The 19,733-nt window shown below is 38.9% G+C and overlaps 5 protein-coding genes across 9 annotated transcripts in view; 2 read left to right on the top strand and 3 right to left on the bottom strand.

The window, feature by feature from the left end:
- Positions 1-19,733, top strand: part of LOC134817623 (BUB3-interacting and GLEBS motif-containing protein ZNF207-like) — a 79,756-nt gene that overhangs the window by 20,034 nt on the left and 39,989 nt on the right. The gene's annotated exons all lie outside the window — the stretch shown is intronic.
- The window catches only part of LOC134817622 (autophagy-related protein 16-like), a 101,718-nt gene that overhangs the window by 66,422 nt on the left and 15,563 nt on the right, over positions 1-19,733 (bottom strand). The gene's annotated exons all lie outside the window — the stretch shown is intronic.
- LOC134817495 (nuclear migration protein nudC-like) lies at positions 1,837-2,745 on the bottom strand. Its single transcript, XM_063826637.1, has one exon. It carries the CDS (start codon positions 2,743-2,745, stop codon positions 1,837-1,839), a length of 909 nt encoding a protein of 302 aa, XP_063682707.1.
- Positions 6,959-15,379, top strand: LOC134816985 (synaptic vesicle 2-related protein-like). The gene is made up of 12 exons (XM_063826045.1): positions 6,959-7,106; positions 8,371-8,484; positions 8,876-9,040; positions 10,914-11,052; positions 11,712-11,866; positions 12,035-12,125; positions 12,318-12,420; positions 12,880-12,975; positions 13,612-13,726; positions 13,966-14,083; positions 14,229-14,348; positions 14,592-15,379. The coding sequence occupies exons 1-12, from the start codon at positions 7,035-7,037 to the stop codon at positions 14,777-14,779; spliced, it is 1,476 nt and encodes a 491-aa protein (XP_063682115.1). The 5' UTR covers positions 6,959-7,034; the 3' UTR covers positions 14,780-15,379.
- LOC134817538 (nucleotide sugar transporter SLC35D2-like) lies at positions 16,221-19,629 on the bottom strand. The gene is made up of 10 exons (XM_063826694.1): positions 19,343-19,629; positions 18,628-18,748; positions 18,331-18,398; positions 18,010-18,081; positions 17,793-17,861; positions 17,454-17,556; positions 16,979-17,071; positions 16,681-16,816; positions 16,467-16,553; positions 16,221-16,354 (listed from the first exon to the last, which is right to left on the bottom strand). Exons 1-10 carry the CDS (start codon positions 19,447-19,449, stop codon positions 16,245-16,247), a joined length of 966 nt encoding a protein of 321 aa, XP_063682764.1. The 5' UTR covers positions 19,450-19,629; the 3' UTR covers positions 16,221-16,244.

The raw sequence follows: 19,733 nt of genomic DNA, 5'->3' as shown, positions 1-19,733 counted from the left end.
CAGTAGTATAAGATCAGGTGTTATTTATGTAAGATTAGCCGGGATGGCTGATACCGGTCACTCGCTAATACCAATATGTGTGGTGGTATTTTAGCTGTATTAGCTATATTAGGTGGTATATTAGCGGAGTATTTGGGCGGTATTTCTTTTCCGTTAGCGCGTTATAAATCGGAATTTTAATTGCTATAATTAGTAGCTATTTCTAAAATTCCCGGATTGACTAAAATTTAAATGCGATGCTTCCTATTTTGTAAATTTATAGTAATTTGTTCGGAATAGAACAACTCATCTTTATAAAGTGTAAAACAAACATTACTACCAAGATCTCAATATTTATTACACATTACTGTATCCACATTATTATAATATCCATATAAAATATTCCTATTACACAGTGTAACACAGAACACACACACTAAATATTACATACTCCTGTGAGAAGACGGGCTGTAATATTTAGCATTTCCTTATTAAGCTGCCACGTGGCACTTTGTACACTTCTTTATTTCAGACGTGGTTATCAAATCAAATGGCATGGGTAATTACTACACTGACAACATTCACTAATCGTGGGTTACCAAATTGTCTGAACTTGCGTGTAAAGAAGGATGGATTTAGATTTTAGAAAGATGGATTAGTCAGAAGAATTGTTCAGCTTGTATCGTTCTGAAGTCAGCATGGAAAATACTAACTAGTCTTGTGTAAACTGTATAGCAACTCACTATGTTCTATAAATAAAATATAATCTCATATTCGACGTGCACTAATTCTTGTGCTAAGTACGCACAAATTATACCTTATATTGATAAGAATAATATTGAATAGAGGTATTAGTTGTCCACAAAGCAACTGGTTCGCAGACATCAGTAGAGGAGTGACGTGGGAGGCCTTACTTTGGGGTGCAACAAAAGTGTGTATAATACAGCGAGTCAAACAACCGGACAATCCACGTTAATACACTAATTAGGTTACCTGAGCGGTGGGAATTACAGGTACACCTTCTCTCATGATCTCAATAAGGAATGTGATTTAATTACATATTAGCAGGGGCAATTTATGAGAATGTACGTGACTTTGGGTTTCATTCCGTGATTCTTACATCGCTGTTGTGTCCAGAAAGAACAAATAATTCCAGTTAAGAAGGCATGTCCCGCTCATCAGACATGGCTAATAAACATTCCTGGTTTGGGTAGAGTGACACGTCACACACATTCCAGCAAGAAAACATGGTGTGATCGTGCCCCGCAGTACGACACCCAAGTCTACTTTTCACCGGAAAATGTCATGAGATCAGTCATGGTATTTCCTAGCATGTTAAATTTAACAGTCTCAAGTTGCCATGAAGCTAGGGATGGTACCATATCTCTAGAATCAACCAATACCGGATCTGCGACTTTCTGTCTCGATGGACCGGGTAGGAACTGGAATGTGGGGCGGTTACGATCTCCCCTCGAAAGGGTCTACTTTGACGGGTCACGCTGTACAAAGTAAACTATTGTCACAACTTTACTTACTCTTGCCGCGCTTTGAGACGCGCGCAAATTCTGAACTAGGTGACGTCGTTTTAGATTATGGGTTGGGTAGCTGATGACAAGTAAGGTCAAGTTTGAATGATTTAAGGAAACGATTTTATGATGTCACAGGGCTTGACACTCCATATTATTCTTATAGTAACTTCCGGGGTTCCTCTAAATGTGTGAAATCTGTCCAGAGAAGTGACAATGAAATCGTTATCTGCTCTTCTGTGTACAGGGATTGCAGAAAATATTCCCAACATAGGGAACTATCGACGACTCGATCGTCTTATTAAGTGAAAAAAGCATCGCCATGCTCTTTTTACTGCAAGTGTTCTGGAATAGGTAACTTATCTGGGAACTGTTCAGTGTGTTTTGCAATGGTGTAATCCCTCTTGTTAACAACCGTCTGTTGGTATTGTTTCATCTCCTCCTCCCCAATATCACTTAAACTGGCGTGCTTCCTAAGAATAGGTTTCAGCAACAACATTGGTTCCGTGATTAAGAGTTGTTTCCACCACGCCTTCTTCACTTTCTCCGCCCGGACACAGATTATATTATCCTCTAGGGTCCACGTCACTTCATCTGATTTTATCTTGTCAGCCAAAATACCTCCAAACATTTTCTTGTCCTGGATATAAGCAAAGATTGAGGAAGATGTGTAATTGACTTGCAGAGTTTTCTTCAGCTTCAGACGGTGTTTACAGAGAGGTACGAGTATTTCCAGTTCAGTGGGGGACTGTGTCCACTTGTAATGTTTGTAGGTAGCACCGTCCCCTTCATTTGGATAAACAGAGCCCTTCTTTGTTCTCCTGCTTTCTTCGTAGAACCCATTATGATCCTCCTCTGTTGAGCAAGAGTCTTCAGCAGCAACTTTACTAGACGGCTTGTCAGTATCCTCTTCGTTCTGGACGTTTTGAGCACTGCTGTTCGGACTATCAGCATTGTTTTCACTCCCGACTTCCTCGATACTGGCTGTTTCGACCTGCGGGATAGGGACACACTTCTCAGCACTTCGGTTTTTGTGAACTTCGCAGAACTCCTGGAATGACATCAGGACCATGTGTTGGGCGGCCTCAGTTGAAGCTTCGTAGAAATCTGTTTGTCGTTGGAGGAATCCGAAGAAAGATCGGAGAAGAGGTTGGATACCCTTAACTTGGTGAGCTGCATATAGGAATATCTTATCTAAATCTTTCCCTTCTTGAACCCCTTTCTGTGTAGCTGTGACCATAGCGAGCTTGCTGTCATTTCAGAAATGAGAAAGTTAGTTTCCAATTGCAAATTCATTTCCAATTATCATAAATAATAAAATATCAATTGTACGTCAATATTACAGTGAGGCCAACATTATCAAGAATGTACTGCCGTCATTTCCACACAATGCTAACAATATAGCCGTATGCAAAGTAACTGACGGAGGGTGAGGTGATTTGAAAATCCTGCAGACGTATTACACAAGAACGGAACGATCCTCAAAAGGAAAATTGAAAGCTCTAGCAACCTTAAGTAATGACAGTAGTTAAGAACTGCAATTAGTGAGTGAGAACTGCAATTAGTAATACTGTTGAACTAAAAGCACCTGTATGAATAGTGTTCTGCCGTGTTTATAATTTAGAATTAGATGTTTACACACAGAATTGAGACACCAGGTGTGTGGGAATTACTTTGTCTCAACTGTAGTTTATACACTCACAAATAATACTTACATTTCACGGGAAACTTAACCAGCTGAGATTAATTTACTTTTTCTTAGACAGCTGCAAAATCAGCAGTGGTTAAGTTTATTTATCGTGGCATATTATGAAGAACTGGTGTGATAGCTCGCTGTAAAGCCAAAGGTGCGGATCATCAGTCGATACCAGGCTGCTCCCTCTTTGTCTAATCTCACTCACTCACTCACTCACTCACTCACTCATTCACTCACTCACTCACTCACTCACTCATTCACTCACTCACTCACTCACTCACTCACTCACTCACTCACTCACTCACTCACTCACTCACTCACTCACTCACTCACTCACTCACTTACTCACTCACTCACTCACTCACTCTGTTCCCAGCCTGCTGAATTAAAAGACTCCCACAATTAAATAAAACAGTGAATGTATCATGAGTAGGCTGAACCACGTGCTCTTTTCTCTTCTCATTAAAAGAGTGGCACTGTTTACTCACACTGTGTACCTGCACTACAGCTCATTCTCTAATCACAGCTGGTAAAGAGTGATCACTCTTAATCTAGACGTCCTGTGTTCTATGTTGACGCTGTATGTAATAGTGTTAGTGTTGTCGGGGGGCGGGGGGGGCGTGTTGTCAGTATTACACCTATAAGTGTATAACAATCTCAGTAATAGTCGTTGTGTGTTTTCTAACAGTGTATTATAGTTAGCTAGATGTTGGGGCTCTTTTTTCACACTTTGTCTCAATGATTAGCTTGTTTCAGTAAGATAATTCTCCTTTTCGTTTTCTCTTCTTGAGTTGAGAGTAACTTAGGGGGGGGGGGGGGGGGGGGGGGGGGGGGGGGGGGGGGGGGGGGGGGGGGGGGGGGTTGCCAGGCAACGTTGCGCCACTGAGTTCCGTTACCTCTGGTTTTTCTGTGATATGCTTTAATTTAGTTATACCAACGCGTCTCCCACTGCACATGACCATCTATTACTCGACTACATACTCAACCATTATAGGATAATAAGCCATGGGCAGAATCTTCACCTAACGCATGTGCTTTCGCGATACTGCAAGCGCAAGTGCCCTCTGGATACAGCAAGGCAGAATCTATAGTTCAGTAAAATAGAACCAGCAAAATACAGCTGCTAACTACATTCTGCCGAGGTCTGCATGCTCTGGCAGACTGTCCATTTGGTACTAATCAGAAAAACGAAGAGTATCGCAGGTATGACTGATTTCATGGCATGGTATTGTCTTGAAAAGTCTGCGATCTACTGACAATAAATTACACTCTCTAAATTATTGTATCACGTGGTGACCCCCACGGTCGCTTCACTATAGCGTCTTCGACGCTACAGGGGGAGCCGCGCACTTCGTGCGCGGCGGGTCATACAACGTATGACAACTAAATTACACTCTCTAAAGTACACTCTCTAAATTACACGTCTTCATTGAAATTTTCTCGAAATCGACCCTTTTATTTGTATCTAATAGAGGGGAATGATATCTATCAAGTATCAACTGCTTTCAATCCCATGGAAAAATAATGTTTCTAGCCGAAGTTATCGCCGGTCAAAGGTCAACACTTATGAGTAATTGTATTGCGTGAGCGATTTCCAATTCAGTTATGAAAATCGAACTTTAAAATCCTTTCCTACAGTTTTTGAGCAATCAACCTGCAACTTTCAGGATTTATCCTAGCGGGATCATTTGAAAGAGATTTACGATCTACACATAATTTTCAACTCACCCTGTGCAGTGTGCACACAATATGCAATAGTTCGTAACAGTTTCAGTGCCCAGGGATGGTACAAAAGCTGAAGCTACTCCGCACCAATTAGGAACTGGAAGTAGCAGTGCAGAATAGTTTAACAACACAGTAACCAGTAACCTGGTGCGGCTCTACATTTCAAGAACCCAACATCCCACACTTACATCTTACATCTCTCCTTTAAGTTTCAACACTTACACCTCCCCCTGTTATTACGTACTCGAGTAGATGAGAATTAATAAAACACAAACGTGACCATATGGTGACCACTCCTCAGAACGCACTTAACTCCCATGTTATAATATAGGCTGTAAGTCCCTCCTCCTTTTAGTGTTTACTTATGTAAAGACTATAGCTCCTCCTTCTTTCTCACCTCCCTGGCATTGTGTTCAACACACAGTCAACTTTTGTTTTATTCGTCGTTTTACACAGTTGGTGACTAAAACACATTTCATTAGTTTATATATTATGATGAACGGTTTCGCTTGCTGGGATTGGTCTTCTGTTCCACAACACGTTTAGATAGCGGCAACTGATTCTGAGTCTTGATATCCTGTTTATTATCTCTATTATATTTATAGGCCAGTACAAGGACCCACCATTCATCGTGAATGGTGGGTCCTTGGTGGAGCTCCACACTTGGCACCATGCCATTGTCTACAGTTTACTCCGCACTACACCAATTATTACACACACATATTTACATAACACACTACATAACAGCTTGAACTCATATTTCGTGTTGCTTTGTTTTCCTATTAGTTAATAATGATAATAGGTCGTATTTCACTTGCCTCTGTGACGTGTCTTTTGGCGAATCTCTGCTGTTATTTTTGATATTTCGTTACAATACCGTTTGTTTCACAGCTGCAACATATAAGTTCAGTGTGTACAGAATCGAACTATTGGCCTAATACCACACTTTTTTGCACCATCGGCCGTTATTCGTTTTATCAGATTTGTGTACTTCAACTTAAGGTATAGCTGTGTAAAATAAAATAAGATCGACGTGTCCAATTTAATAATTATGGTCCGTTAGGGTCAAACGTTTTTTGGACGTATATTTAGTAACTTTAACAATAAAAAACATTGAAAAGTAGAATTACCTTTTTAAAGCAGGAAAACATATATAGAGCAATTTTTCTTCCTGAAAATATTTCCAGAAAGTTTTTAATTATTATTATCAGATGGCAAGTTGATAATACATTGGCTATTGATACTATCGATATTTGATTTAAAAACAAAAGAGGGTGAATAACTTGTCAAGCTGGATCACAATCCCTGAACAGATTAAAATTGAGTAGCTGCACACTTGTAAATACCGTGTATATATTGGATTTGTATAACTCACACTTGAGTCACCTTATAGGTTATACACGTCATGTTATGTGGTATCAGTAGTCAATGACTAGACAGGGTTATTGAAAATTACAAAGAATAAAATGGCGTCTGGACTTGGGACCAGCTCATAGTATATTTCATTAATGCCCTCTGTGGTATGTGTTAGTTTAAACACATTACACACAGTGTATCGGGATATTATACTGTAAAATTACAATATTAAATACTCTGCCTCAACTATGCTCATTACAGCTCAACTCTTGTGTGTCACCCTAGTAACCGCTCTAGTAACCGCCCTAGTAACAACTCTTGTGTTACCTGCGGACCCCTGTAACTCTTGTGCTGTAACTCTTGTGCTGTAACTCTTGTGTTTTAGTCTTACGTCGCGGGACCTATTTTTTTGTGGCTATTCGTCACATTTAAAACCTTCTATGAGGGTAATTCTATACACTTTAAATTATCAGGAATCTTATAATATGTAATATGTTATGATTGCATATTTTATTCTAAATTTTTTATATTTCAGTATATGTAATTGTAATTGGATGGAAACGTTTTAACCGAGTGTTGCTAGTACCTCTTCCTCCATAATATGAAACATTTGAATTTCACTTCAATGTTTTTGATTTCTCGTTTGACAAATATAATTCACCCTACAACTCTCCAAAGAAAACGAAGAGATAAGCATGTAGTTTTGATAAGAAGATGACGGGAGATGAGAGTTAACATGGCGCGTGTTATTTATGGACATCACGTCTACGTCTGACCGCCAGATGGATGAAAAACGGGTTCTCACAAAAGCTGACTACATCCCGGTAAATATCAAGTACATCCCGGTAAATATCAAGTACATTCCGGTAAATATCAAGTACATTCCGGTAAATATCAAGTACATCCCGGTAAATATCAAATACATTTCGGTAAATATCAAATACATCCCGGTAAATATCAAGTACATCCCAATAAATACCAAGCACATCCCGTTAAATATGCAGTATATCCCGGTAAATATCAAGTACATCCCGGTAAATATCAAGTACATCCCGGTAAATATCAAGTACACGCCGGTAAATATCAAGTACATTCAGGTAAATATAAAGTATATCCCGGTAAATACCAAGTACATTCCGGTAAATATGCAGTATATCCCGGTAAATATCAAGTACATCCCGGTAAATATCAAGTACATCCCGGTAAATATCAAGTACATCCCGGTAAATATCAAGTACATCCCGGTAAATATCAAGTACATTCCGGTAAATACCATCTTCTTGAATCTAGATGTCGTGTGTTCTAATTTCTACTTTCAACATCTTGAAGTTGAATGTTAGATTATCATGAACAAAGCTTATCGATTCGTCTCCAAAACCCCACTTCCTTCACTTCTAATTTACTAATCCTGAAAACAATGTCCATGGTCTGATTCCCTTCCTGCAGATACAACTTGCAATCAACTGCTTTGTTACAAATATGACAATAAGCTTATTTTGGAGTCTCACTTGCAAGCAGTTGGCCAATTGCACTTTGCACTAAAATAACGAACTATTTTTGAATAGTTTTGATTTGAAATGAAGCTATTCTCTGATTTCCTCTTGTGTTAGTTTTTGTAAGATCTCCTCACTGCTGTTAGTACTATGACTTTGTGCGGATATATAGGTAACAAGAGGTTTACTAAAGACAAGCTCCTTTACCCAGCCCACACGTCCATAAACCATTTACGAACTGGACAAAATGGCCAGATCTGTGGTGACCATAGTAACCAGATCTGTGGTAACCATAGTAACCAGATCTGTGGTAACCATAGTAACCAGATCTGTGGTAACCATAGTAACCAGATCTGTGGCTCTGTGCTGGCTAGAACTGCTCTTCTTAGCCTATATTCACCTTCTCCTTCTCTCAAATATAACGTTTCTCAGGTTCAAGTTGATGCATATATTTTATAAATTGAAATTATGACTTGACATAACAAACAAATTTTCATGACGTCACACGCCACGTGACATGACGTCACACGCCACGTGATGTGACGTCACATGCCACGTGATGTGACGTCACATGCCACGTGACACTACATTTCAGTTAAAAGAAGTAACAGGGAGGGTAGAATCTCAGAGCGGTTCACTTGACGAGAGAAAGTACACTGTTGATGAGGCTCTCAGGGAAATTGGGCTGGGTGTTTACCATCTTAAATGGGTAGGATTATAGTAACCATAGTAACCATGGATAGGAGCATATTAATCATAGTAACCATAGTAACCATAGTAATCATAGTAACCATAGTAACCATGGGTAGGAACCTGGAACATAATATTGCGCGTTAAATTACCTTAAACTGGTCTTGTTGAGATGAAATCTATAGCTTTTAAGTTGTGGCTCTGAACGTATCTAGCCCTAAACTGAATGATTTTTTCAATGATTATCAGTGTTGTGAACCCCTCCGTTTCAGATCCCTGTAATAGCAATGTCCGGCACCACTAACTCCTCCGTTTCAGATCCCTGTAATAGCAATGTCCGGCTTCACTAACTCCTCCGTTTCAGATCCCTGTAATAGCAATGTCCGGCTTCACTAACTCCTCCGTTTCAGATCCCTGTAATAGCAATGTCTGGTTTCACCCAGTCCTCGATGATCGCTCTGGCTCCTCTTCTTATTACATCTCTCCAATGTCAGTGGGATCTCAACATACCCATCCAGATCCTTCTTCTCTTCGTCATCTTCTTCGGCAGTTTCCCTGGAGATGTTCTGTCTGGGGTAAGTTTCCCTGGAGATGTTCTGTCTGGGGTAAGTTTCCCTGGAGATGCTCTGTCTGGGGTAAGTTTCCCTGGAGATGTTCTGTCTGGGGTAAGTTTCCCTGGAGATGTCCTGTCTGGGGTAAGTTTCCCTGGAGATGTTCTGTCTGGGGTAAGTTTCCCTGGAGATGTTCTGTCTGGGGTAAGTTTCCCTGGAGATGTTCTGTCTGGGGTAAGTTTCCCTGGAGATGCTCTGTCTGGGGTAAGTTTCCCTGGAGATGTTCTGTCTGGGGTAAGTTTCCCTGGAGATGTTCCTGTCTGGGGTAAGTTTCCCTGGAGATGTTCTGTCTGGGGTAAGTTTCCCTGGAGATGTTCTGTCTGGGGTAAGTTTCCCTGGAGATGTTCTGTCTGGGGTAAGTTTCCCTGGAGATGTTCTGTCTGGGGTAAGTTTCCCTGGAGATGTTCTGTCTGGGGTAAGTTTCCCTGGAGATGTTCTGTCTGGGGTAAGTTTCCCTGGAGATGTTCTGTCTGGGGTAAGTTTCCCTGGAGATGTTCTGTCTGGGGTAAGTTTCCCTGGAGATGTCCTGTCTGGGGTAAGTTTCCCTGGAGATGTCCTGTCTGGGGTAAGGTTCCCTGGAGATGTTCTGTCTGGGGTAAGTTTCCCTGGAGATGTTCTGTCTGGGGTAAGTTTCCCTGGAGATGTTCTGTCTGGGGTAAGTTTCCCTGGAGATGTTCTGTCTGGGGTAAGTTTTCCTGGAGATGTTCTGTCTGGGGTAAGTTTCCCTGGAGATGTTCTGTCTGGGGTAAGTTTCCCTGGAGATGTTCTGTCTGGGGTAAGTTTCCCTGGAGATGTTCTGTCTGGGGTAAGTTTCCCTGGAGATGTTCTGTCTGGGGTAAGTTTCCCTGGAGATGTTCTGTCTGGGGTAAGTTTCCCTGGAGATGTTCTGTCTGGGGTAAGTTTCCCTGGAGATGTTCTGTCTGGGGTAAGTTTCCCTGGAGATGTTCTGTCTGGGGTAAGTTTCCCTGGAGATGTTCTGTCTGGGGTAATTTGGGGAAATTGGTAGATCACCGACCGGCTATAAACCGGTTATAAGCCGGCTATGAACCGGCTTATAGCCGGCTACAATTTTTATAGCCGGCTATAAGCCGGCTTATAGCCGGTTAGTAGCCGCTTACATTTGTTGTTGAGCGACGGCTATTAGCCGGTTATAAGCCGGCTATTAGCCGTTTAGGTATCGGCTATAAGAAATTCAGTGAAAACAGCTATTAGCCGGTTATAAGCCGGCTATAAGCCGGCTATAAGATATTAACTTAACTTCATCGTACTGAACTGAGTTAATATCTTATAACCGGCTTATGACCACTTTCGATACCTAAACGGCTAATAGCCGGCTTATAACCGGCTAATAGCCGTTTTCACTGAATTTCTTATAGCCGGCTCCTGACTATCGTTCAGTACGATGTAGTTGAGTTAATATCTTATAACCGGCTTATAACCACTTTTAATACCAAAACGGCTAATAGCAGGCTTATAACCGGCTAATAGCCGTCGCTCAACAACAAATGTAAGCGGCTACTAACCGGCTATAAGCCGCAGGGACAAAAAGATTTCGCGATTATTTTGGTCAAAAATCGCGGTACCGCGAAATTTAACAGGCTATACATTAAACTATACATAAAATTTGTCACGGAGAATGGGAAATTTCGCGATTTCGTACATGCCGCGAAATCCTTTTGTCTCTGATAAGCCGGCTTATAGCCGGCTATAAAAATTGTAGCCGGCTATAAGCCGGCTTATAGCCAGTTAGTAGCCGGCTTATAGCCGGTCGGTGATCTACCAACTGGCCGTAATTTGGAATAGTACATACCGATTTCTGTTAATAAAACCTGCTCAGGTACTGTCGGATAAATACGGGAGAAAGTTACCGCTGATAGTGGGACAGTTGTTGCTGCTGATATTCACTGTCTTATCAACTGTGAGCTTCAACTACGTCTTCTTCTCCGTCTGTTACTTCTTCATCGGGGTCGCTATAGGTAACGATGATAGTAACCATAATAACCATAGTAACCATAATAACCATAATAACCATAATAACCATAGTAACCATAGTAACCATAGTAGCTATAGGTCCCTAATAACCAAAGCAATCCTTAAATAACCGTAGCAACCCTCTAGTAACTGTAGTAACTCCCAGGTATGCTAATGTGCTTGTCAGTAGTAACTGTAGTAACTCCCAGGTATGCTAATGTGCTTGTCAGTAGTAACTCCCAGGTATGCTAATGTGCTTGTCAGTAGTAACTGTAGTAACTCCCAGGTATTCTAATGTGCTTGTCAGTAGTAACTGTAGTAACTACCAGGTATGCTAATGTGCTTGTCAGTAGTAACTGTAGTAACTCCCAGGTATTCTAATGTGCTTGTCAGTAGTAACTGTAGTAACTACCAGGTATGCTAATGTGCTTGTCAGTAGTAACTGTAGTAACTCCCAGGTATGCTAATGTGCTTGTCAGTAGTAACCGTAGTAACTCCCAGGTATGCTAATGTGCTTGTCAGTAGTAACTCCCAGGTATGCTAATGTGTTTGTCAGTAGTAACTGTAGTAACTCCCAGGTATGCTAATGTGCTTGTCAGTAGTAACTGTAGTAACTCCCGGGTATGCTAATGTGCTTGTCAGTAGTAACTGTAGTAACTCCCAGGTATGCTAATGTGCTTGTCAGTAGTGCTCCTCTCGGAGTTGTCTCCCCCTAACTTCAGATCCTACTCAGTAACCCTCTTCCTTCTGTCATGGGTCCTAGGAGCGCTTTACTCCTGCGCTGTCACTTATGGACTCCTTAATAAACATGGCTGGGAGGTCAGATTTGAACTATTTTAAATCTTTTAAAATGAGGCCTACCCTGCCTACATATTGGAGATTAGGGAAAAATTGTAGAACTCATTTTAATTAAGGTCCCCGGAAGTGTCATCATTCTAAATTTTGTATATTTTTCCAGTCCCGTCGAGACACAATTCATTACCGCAGATAGTCACGTTTGTGGTCGCGATTCCACACATTCTGATTACTATTGTTATTCTACTGGTGGACGAATCTCCGAAATACCTGGCCATTACAGGTAACCATAGCAACTATTACAGGTACACAACAGATAACTGTTTAAATATTGGTAACTTAGTTACTTTTGAATTGAACACCGAAGTAACCAATAACCATAGTAACAATAGTAACCACAGTAACCATAGTTACCAGAGTATCAATGGTTATCATTGCATTACTTTAGTAACTTTGGTAACCATGGTAACCGCAGGTCAGATAGCAGGAGCAGAACAGGTACTGAACAGAATGGCGGTTCAGAACAATTCAGACTTTGAGATCGTTGGAAAACTTTGTATGAGGATAGAAAACAACAGGTTTTTAACAAAATGTATATTAATATTTAGAATTTATATGCACATTTCTTAACATTATGTTATAGTGTGTGTTAGATATAATACTGATACATATATTTACCACATTTCTTAACATTATGTTATAGTGGGTGTTAGATATAATACTGATACATTATGTTATAGTGGGTGTTAGATATAATACTGATACATTATGTTATAGTGGGTGTTAGATAAAATACTGATACATTATGTTATAGTGGGTGTTAGATATAATACTGATACATTATGTTATAGTGGGTGTTAGATATAATACTGATACATTATGTTATAGTGGGTGTTAGATATAATACTGATACATTATGTTATAGTGGGTGTTAGATATAATACTGATACATTATGTTATAGTGGGTGTTAGATATAATACTGATACATTATGTTATAGTGTGTGTTGGATATAATACTGATACATATATTTACCAGAGGAAGTTTAGGGGAGGTTATAGCGCCTGAATACCGTAAAGAGTTCGCTCTCTTATCTCTATCTCTGGGATTTGTGGGTCTTATCGTCTCCTCGAGGTACTTTATATACACTTACATTACCATAGTAACTAACAGTAACCATAGTAACTACAATAACAATAGTAACTAACTAACAGTAACCGTAGTAACTACACGACAGTAACCATACTGACTACAATAACAATAGTAACTACCTAACAGTAACCATAGTAACTAACTAACAGTAACCATAGTAACTTACTAACAGTAACCATAGTAACTAACTAACAGTAACCATAGTAACTACAATAACAATAGTAACTAACTAACAGTAACCATAGTAACTACACAACAGTAATTATACTGACTACAATAACAATAGTAACTAACTAACAGTATCCATAGTAACTACAATAACATTAACCATAGTAACTAAATAACAGTAACCATAGTAACTAACTAACAGTAACCATAGTAACTAACTAACAGTAACCATAGTAACTAACTAACAGTAACCATAGTAACTAACTAACATTAACCATAGTAACTAACTAACATTAACCATAGTAACTAACTAACAGTAACCATAGTAACTAACTAACATTAACCATAGTAACTAACTAACAGTAACCATAGTAACTACAATAACAACAGTAACTACTTAACAGTATCCATGATAACTTCCTTGCAGTAACCTCAGAAACTCCCCTGCAGTTACGCGATGACCCCTTACGTAATGAAAAGTAACCACTGTAATTATTTCAACTCAACAGACTTCAGCGCTGAAAAGTGTAAGATCCCCGAAGCCATGCTCAAAGAAACAGCAATAGTAAGTAACCATGGTAACCTATAGAAAGTAACCATGGTAACCTATAGTAAGTAACCATGGTAACCTATAGTAAGTAACCATGGTAACCTATAGTAAGTAACCATGGTAACAACATAATGGGGGCGGTGTGGTAAGTGCTACTTACCACACCGCTATTACTGACTTCAAACTTAAAAACATGACATTAATTTAATAGAGTTGATTGAACAGACATTGTAAGACAAAGATGCTGTTTTCAGATAACAACCTCGGAGATAGTGATGTTGCCGATATTTGCTTTTGTTAACGAACTGTTTGGAAGGCTCAAAACACTCCGGCTTCTCTCAGCCTTGCTTCTCCTCTCCAGCTTCCTATTAGGTAATAACTAATAGTGGACATGGAAACACCGTGCAAAACTATTAACTGTCATAAGGTATGCAAATTGAGGTTTTGCGGTGATTGATCTATTAAGATCACTATAATTATACGATTAATTACACAACTAATTAACTTTATATTTCAGTGTTTTGTTTAGGAAGTGCAGTGTTTGTTTCCTGCCTGTATGTCCAGAGAGGTGCCGCTCAATCTCTGTTGCTCATTCTCCTTATCTACACTCCTGAGTGCTTCCCAACTCACATCAGAGGTAACCATAGTAACCACCTAACAGTAACCGTAGTAACAGTAACCATAGTAACTACCTGCGCTCTCTAACAGCCGGTAAATGGCCATTTTAATTTAATTTCTAACAGCTCTTTCCACCCACCTTGGTCAGCTCTTTGTTTTAAAACTATGATCTTCTGACTGTCCCTCTGAGATCTGGTTTCCTCCACTAATTGTAACCATAACAACACTATGTAACCATAACAACACCATAACAACACGCCAGGAGTAGGATGCGGACTGACTATGCTGTTTCTGTTTCTAGGAGGTCTGATCTCCTCTACCATGGTCTACCCTGTGGGGGTCCAACACGGCTTCTCTCACCTGGAGATAGCCCTGACTCTGGCTGCTTTCTGTACTCTGGTATCCGTGTCCTTCCTTACTAACGAAACTAGGGGCACTGATCTGCCTTAGTAGGCCTTTAGTGGGCAGTTCAGACGGTGTGGATTTACCGTGGTGTCTGCACAATGCACATACTGCTGCTTCTGCTGTGGACAATTCAGACGGGGACCTTCAGTTGCTCGACTACTTCAGAGCGGTGCTGCTCACTCTCTTGCTCACTCTCTTGCCTACTTTCAGAGAGGTGCTGCTCACTCTCTTGCTCACTCTCTTGCCTACTTCAAGAGAGGTGCTGCTCACTCTCTTGCTCACTCTCTTGACTACTTCAGAGAGGTGCTGCTCACTCTCTTGCTCACTCTCTTGACTACTTCAAGAGCGGTGCTGCTCATTCTCTTGCTCATTCTCTTCCTCATTCTCTAATCTCTTGCTCGTTCGGTTGCACTCGTTTTTAAAACTTGACCTTTTTCCCGTAATTATTTCCTTGTGAACGTTTCATGACACTGTGTCCAATAAAAGTGCACATTTTTATCAGATAAATGCCCCTAATTCAAGTTTGTAAGTAATTAATTTGAACTGGCGAATAATTATTTTATTTATGTAATATTTATCCAGTTCCTGTTTTTAATCTTGTTATTAATCATTTGTAGATAAGTTCTACTTTATTTGAATTTAGTTCAATCTAGAAAACTTTGTTTCATTGTTTGCGAAGTACACTATAGAATTTTAAGATTCGTTCAATGCTATTTTATAAACTTTTTGCGTATATCTTCATAATCAGTAAGGTACATCAAAACTGTTTACTTTTGGTGAACATGGCGAGTAAGGTTCATCAAAACTGACAAAACTGAGCTCTATTATTGTCGTATAGTACCAGAAAACACATTTAATATCCCAATTTGATACTTTGAAAATAAAAAACTAAAATGGTGAAAAATAGTGAATGATTTTTATGGTGAATTGGGTTTCCAAATTGTAAAATTTCACCATTTTTCACCATATGATCAAAAATTGACAATAAATGGTAAAATTAAAACACTCTAAATAATAAACAAACAACCCAAATACAGAATATAATACCAAAGTAAACAACAAAATACACACATATTAATCATGCCAAGATTATAAACAGTACAATAAGATTCAAATAAACTACAACATTTTCTGATTGAATTGTTTGTTGCTAAGTAACCTGCTCTGCTAGAGTGATTGTGCTTAATAATTCTAATTGAATTAGAATTTATTCCAAACCTTTGAAGCAATGAAGTTCAAATTGAAACAGGGTGAAACACGTGTCAAGACAAACACGTCTAAATCTATTTACATGTTATTAAATAAATGATATAAATCCCCGTAAAAATAAAACTTGTAGCGTACATACTGACGGTTTGTAAAATTAAATGATATAAATAAAAACAAATTTAACGAAAAACATCTATTATAGCTATGGTACTATTAGATTAACCAATTATTGTCCATTTCATCAGATCAAGTAATTCATGTTCAATGTTCATTGTAACCTGTACTGCTAGAGTTATTGTTGCTAAGCAACGTAAACCTCTTGTTTCTTGTTCTTATCAGCTCTGCTCTGCTCCAAAGATCTAAATGTCACTGCACTGTAAACCACTCCGCCCAATGCACTTACTGTTATTCCTGATAATTCACAAAGTCAAGTTTGTGTCAAGTTTGTTTATCACTCAATAAACAAACGCTCACATAAACGTAATCCGTATGCTCTCAGTATAAGTTAGTGTGAAATACTAACCAAAGAAGTTGAGCCAGCTGAAGATGTAATCTCCCCCGAACCAATGTAACATACCAATGTAAGTAATAGCAGCACTCTTCAGAACACCTGCAATACAAATGGCTAAAGCTAAAGGTGCAACCTCACTGGTTAATATCGCTGTCACGTGTCAGAACTTGTTTTGGAAAGTTCAGAATTCCTAAAACCTATCATCTATCCGCAAACCAAACAGAACCTGCCACATTGTAAGTAAGAGGCCCACACACCGCAGTACACAGAATAGCACTGTACATCAGAACGAAGCCCAGAACATTAATCAGAACAAACTGGGCACAAAACCAGCTGTCGGACCAGCCCGCGTACACTTTCACCTGAACAGTTGGAGAATTACTTTAAAACACGGCTCCATTACTTAAATATGTTTTTATTGCGGCTTCATTAATAAAGTTATTTCCACTTTAATTAATAACTTTAGTCCTACTTAATTAGTATACGAAAACGTTATGAAAAGTGTTGAATTAATCAAAACAAACCGTTTGGAATTCTCCAGAAATAATGAAAGCCAGAAGTGACAAGGGAAGGGAAATTATCGAATTATAGTACATCAAACCGAGCTTCCCCATCAACTGGGAAAATACATCAGATAAAGTAATGAAGGCATCATGACGATCTCTGGGTTCTAAAATACAAACCCAAAGTGGCTTGTACAGCTGCAGGGTGTCAGAATTATTGGCGTGTTTGAAATTTTATGTGTATTTTATGATGAAATCAATATTTTTCGACGGGTCATAACTTTACTTCTGAATATCAGAATTACAAAATTCAAAAACTGGTCTGTAGACAATCGTCTGAACTTTTTCTTAATTTCCGAATTTTGTGTTGATGTACCTCAAAACCCATAATTTAGGCCGTTATTTTACGCGCCAATAATTATGACACCCTGCTGTAAATAGGGACAGAAAAATCATGGATGTTGGATGTGATCTGACAAAATTCACGGGAACCTACCTTTTTATCGTTGATTTTCTTGAGGTATATAGAATAGGCAGCCGTGAAGAGGTCATTCAGCAAGACTAGCGTGTAACCATAGCTATCGTAGGCTAAATCACCTCTGCAAAATTTAATTATCTGTTAGAATCGCTTAAAAACAGTAGGAAGAAGGACTATCATGTGGAAATACGCGCGCGCAGTAAATATATCCATTAATAAGGTACAGAGCGCAAAATATTCAATTTGATTACTAATGCGCCCTACAACTCCAACATTGAGTAGACCCTTTTACTCTAGCAAATTTTAATAAGAGTGTTCGGTACTCACTGTTGACGTTATTATTACAGGATAACTCACATGAACGCTATGATAACACCACCCAACATCGCAACAACCGTCACCACGGTCAACTTTGAAAATCTTTTTCTGAAATAATGATCATAAGAGATCTTACGCTAATGTAATTATTACGCAATGTCTTATAGCGATACAAGTCATTTCAATTCAATTCTAATGAGATATTTATATTTGGTTACACCCACTAAATTACCCTGACCCTGACCCTGAATCAAACCTTAGGATAGTGATTTCTCCGATCATAACAAATAAGACAGTGAATCTTCTAAGAACTTGAAACATGGGGATACTGAAAAGGAAGAACTAAGAAGTGAACATCTTATTTGGTCTAATTAACAATTTGACAAATTAATTTCAATTTGCAATAATTTATAACCTGGAGGGGATTTGTTTAAAACATATAATACGAAAAGTTTGTTTTAGCAGGAGCTTTTAAAATACATGTGTTAATCGTCTTCAGCTGTTAGATTTATAAAATCTTCTAATCAACGAAAAATGAACGTTTTATAAAATCAATATATCACATTAAAATAGGTACCTTAAGCTTTGTGTGCTTCCAAGACCAACTAGTAGATTAACAAGATGAATCAGAGGTAGGGGCATCACCTGACAAATTATCAACAAATTACTATCAGTTAAATAAATAATAGATAATCAGTTAATTATAATTGACTAATTGATGTAGACTAATCAATTGCTAATACTAGAGGAGTATGTATACCCTGTATAACTAACTAGTTATAGTGGTTACTAGTGGTTGCTAATGGTTACTAATGGTTACTAATGGTTACTATTGGTTACTAATGGTTACCAATGGTTACTAATGGTTACTAACGTCTCTGATAGAGGAAACTGAGAGAGCAGGAAAGGTAACTATTCTCAATAACTTCAACACTTCCAACACTATAACAGTGACAATCAGCTGTACTAGTGTCACAAACTGGACGCTAGGAAACCTGCAATATGTTGTGGTTATATATCTGTAAGTTTAAACACATCCTTTTTGAAATAATTACTAATGATCCAATAAATAAAACCATGTGCTGAAGGTTTTGTGGTTACTAGTGGTTAAAAATGGGTACTAATGGTTACTAGTGGTTATTAGTAGTCACTAGTAGTTGCTAGTGGTTACCTGTAGTTACTAGTGGTTACTAATGCAGTGGTTACTAGTGGTTACTAGTGCAGTGGTTACTAATGCAGTGGTTACTAGTGGTTACTAGTGGTTACTAATGCAGTGGTTACTAGTGGTTACTAATGCAGTAGTTGCTAGCGGTTACCTGTAGTTACTAGTGGTTACTAGTGGTTACTAGTGCAGTGGTTACTAATGCAGTGGTTACTAATGCAGTGGTTACTAGTGCAGTGGTTACTAATGCAGTGGTTACTAATGGTTACTAATGCAGTGGTTACTAGTGGTTACTAATGCAGTGGTTACTAGTGGTTACTAATGCAGTGGTTACTAGTGGTTACTAGTGGTTACTAGTGGTTACTAGTGGTTACTGGTGGTTACTAGTGGTTACTAGTGGTTAATGGTTATGTGTGTTTTAACTCACTTGTAGATGGTTAGTACGCTCTTGTTAGCGGTTATTATAGCGAAGGAAGTACACATATAGAAGAGAGTGGAGCAGACCCATCTGATTTGGTGAAGAGAGTAACTCATTTAACTAGTGGTTACTAGTGGTTACTAGTGGTTACTAGTGGTTACTAGTGGTTACTAGTGGTAACTAGTGGTTAATAGTGGTTACTAGTGGTTACTAGTGGTTACTAGTGGTTACTAGTGGTAACAACCCCTTCACAACGCATCATCACATTATCTTCTTCGTTTCTTTACATCCTAACTAGAAGAGACATAATAATATAACGTGTTAGTTACCTAGATTCAAGAGACAGGCTCAATACAAGTTTCACAAGACAGGTCCAAATCCATGTAATATAGTATACTAT

The sequence above is a fragment of the Bolinopsis microptera genome, chromosome 6, assembly GCF_026151205.1.
Source record: "Bolinopsis microptera isolate Bmic1 chromosome 6, MBARI_Bmic_1.0, whole genome shotgun sequence".
Lineage (NCBI taxonomy): Eukaryota > Metazoa > Ctenophora > Tentaculata > Lobata > Bolinopsidae > Bolinopsis > Bolinopsis microptera.
The sequence above is the reverse complement of the archived record's forward strand: the minus strand, read 5'-3'. Positions and strand labels throughout refer to the sequence as shown.

Coding starts and splice junctions, on each gene's coding strand:
- LOC134817495 (XM_063826637.1), bottom strand. CDS start 2,745: ATGGTCACAGCTACACAGAAAGGGGTTCAAGAAGGGAAAGATTTAGAT.
- LOC134816985 (XM_063826045.1), top strand. CDS start 7,035: ATGGACATCACGTCTACGTCTGACCGCCAGATGGATGAAAAACGGGTT. Junction 12,976..13,611: donor GGTCTTATCGTCTCCTCGAG/GTACTTTATATA, acceptor ACTCCCCTGCAG/TTACGCGATGACCCCTTACG. Junction 14,084..14,228: donor CCTCTCCAGCTTCCTATTAG/GTAATAACTAAT, acceptor TTTATATTTCAG/TGTTTTGTTTAGGAAGTGCA.
- LOC134817538 (XM_063826694.1), bottom strand. CDS start 19,449: ATGAGTTACTCTCTTCACCAAATCAGATGGGTCTGCTCCACTCTCTTC. Junction 17,862..18,009: donor GGAGAAATCACTATCCTAAG/GTTTGATTCAGG, acceptor TCATTATTTCAG/AAAAAGATTTTCAAAGTTGA. Junction 17,072..17,453: donor AGAAAATCAACGATAAAAAG/GTAGGTTCCCGT, acceptor GTATTTTCCCAG/TTGATGGGGAAGCTCGGTTT.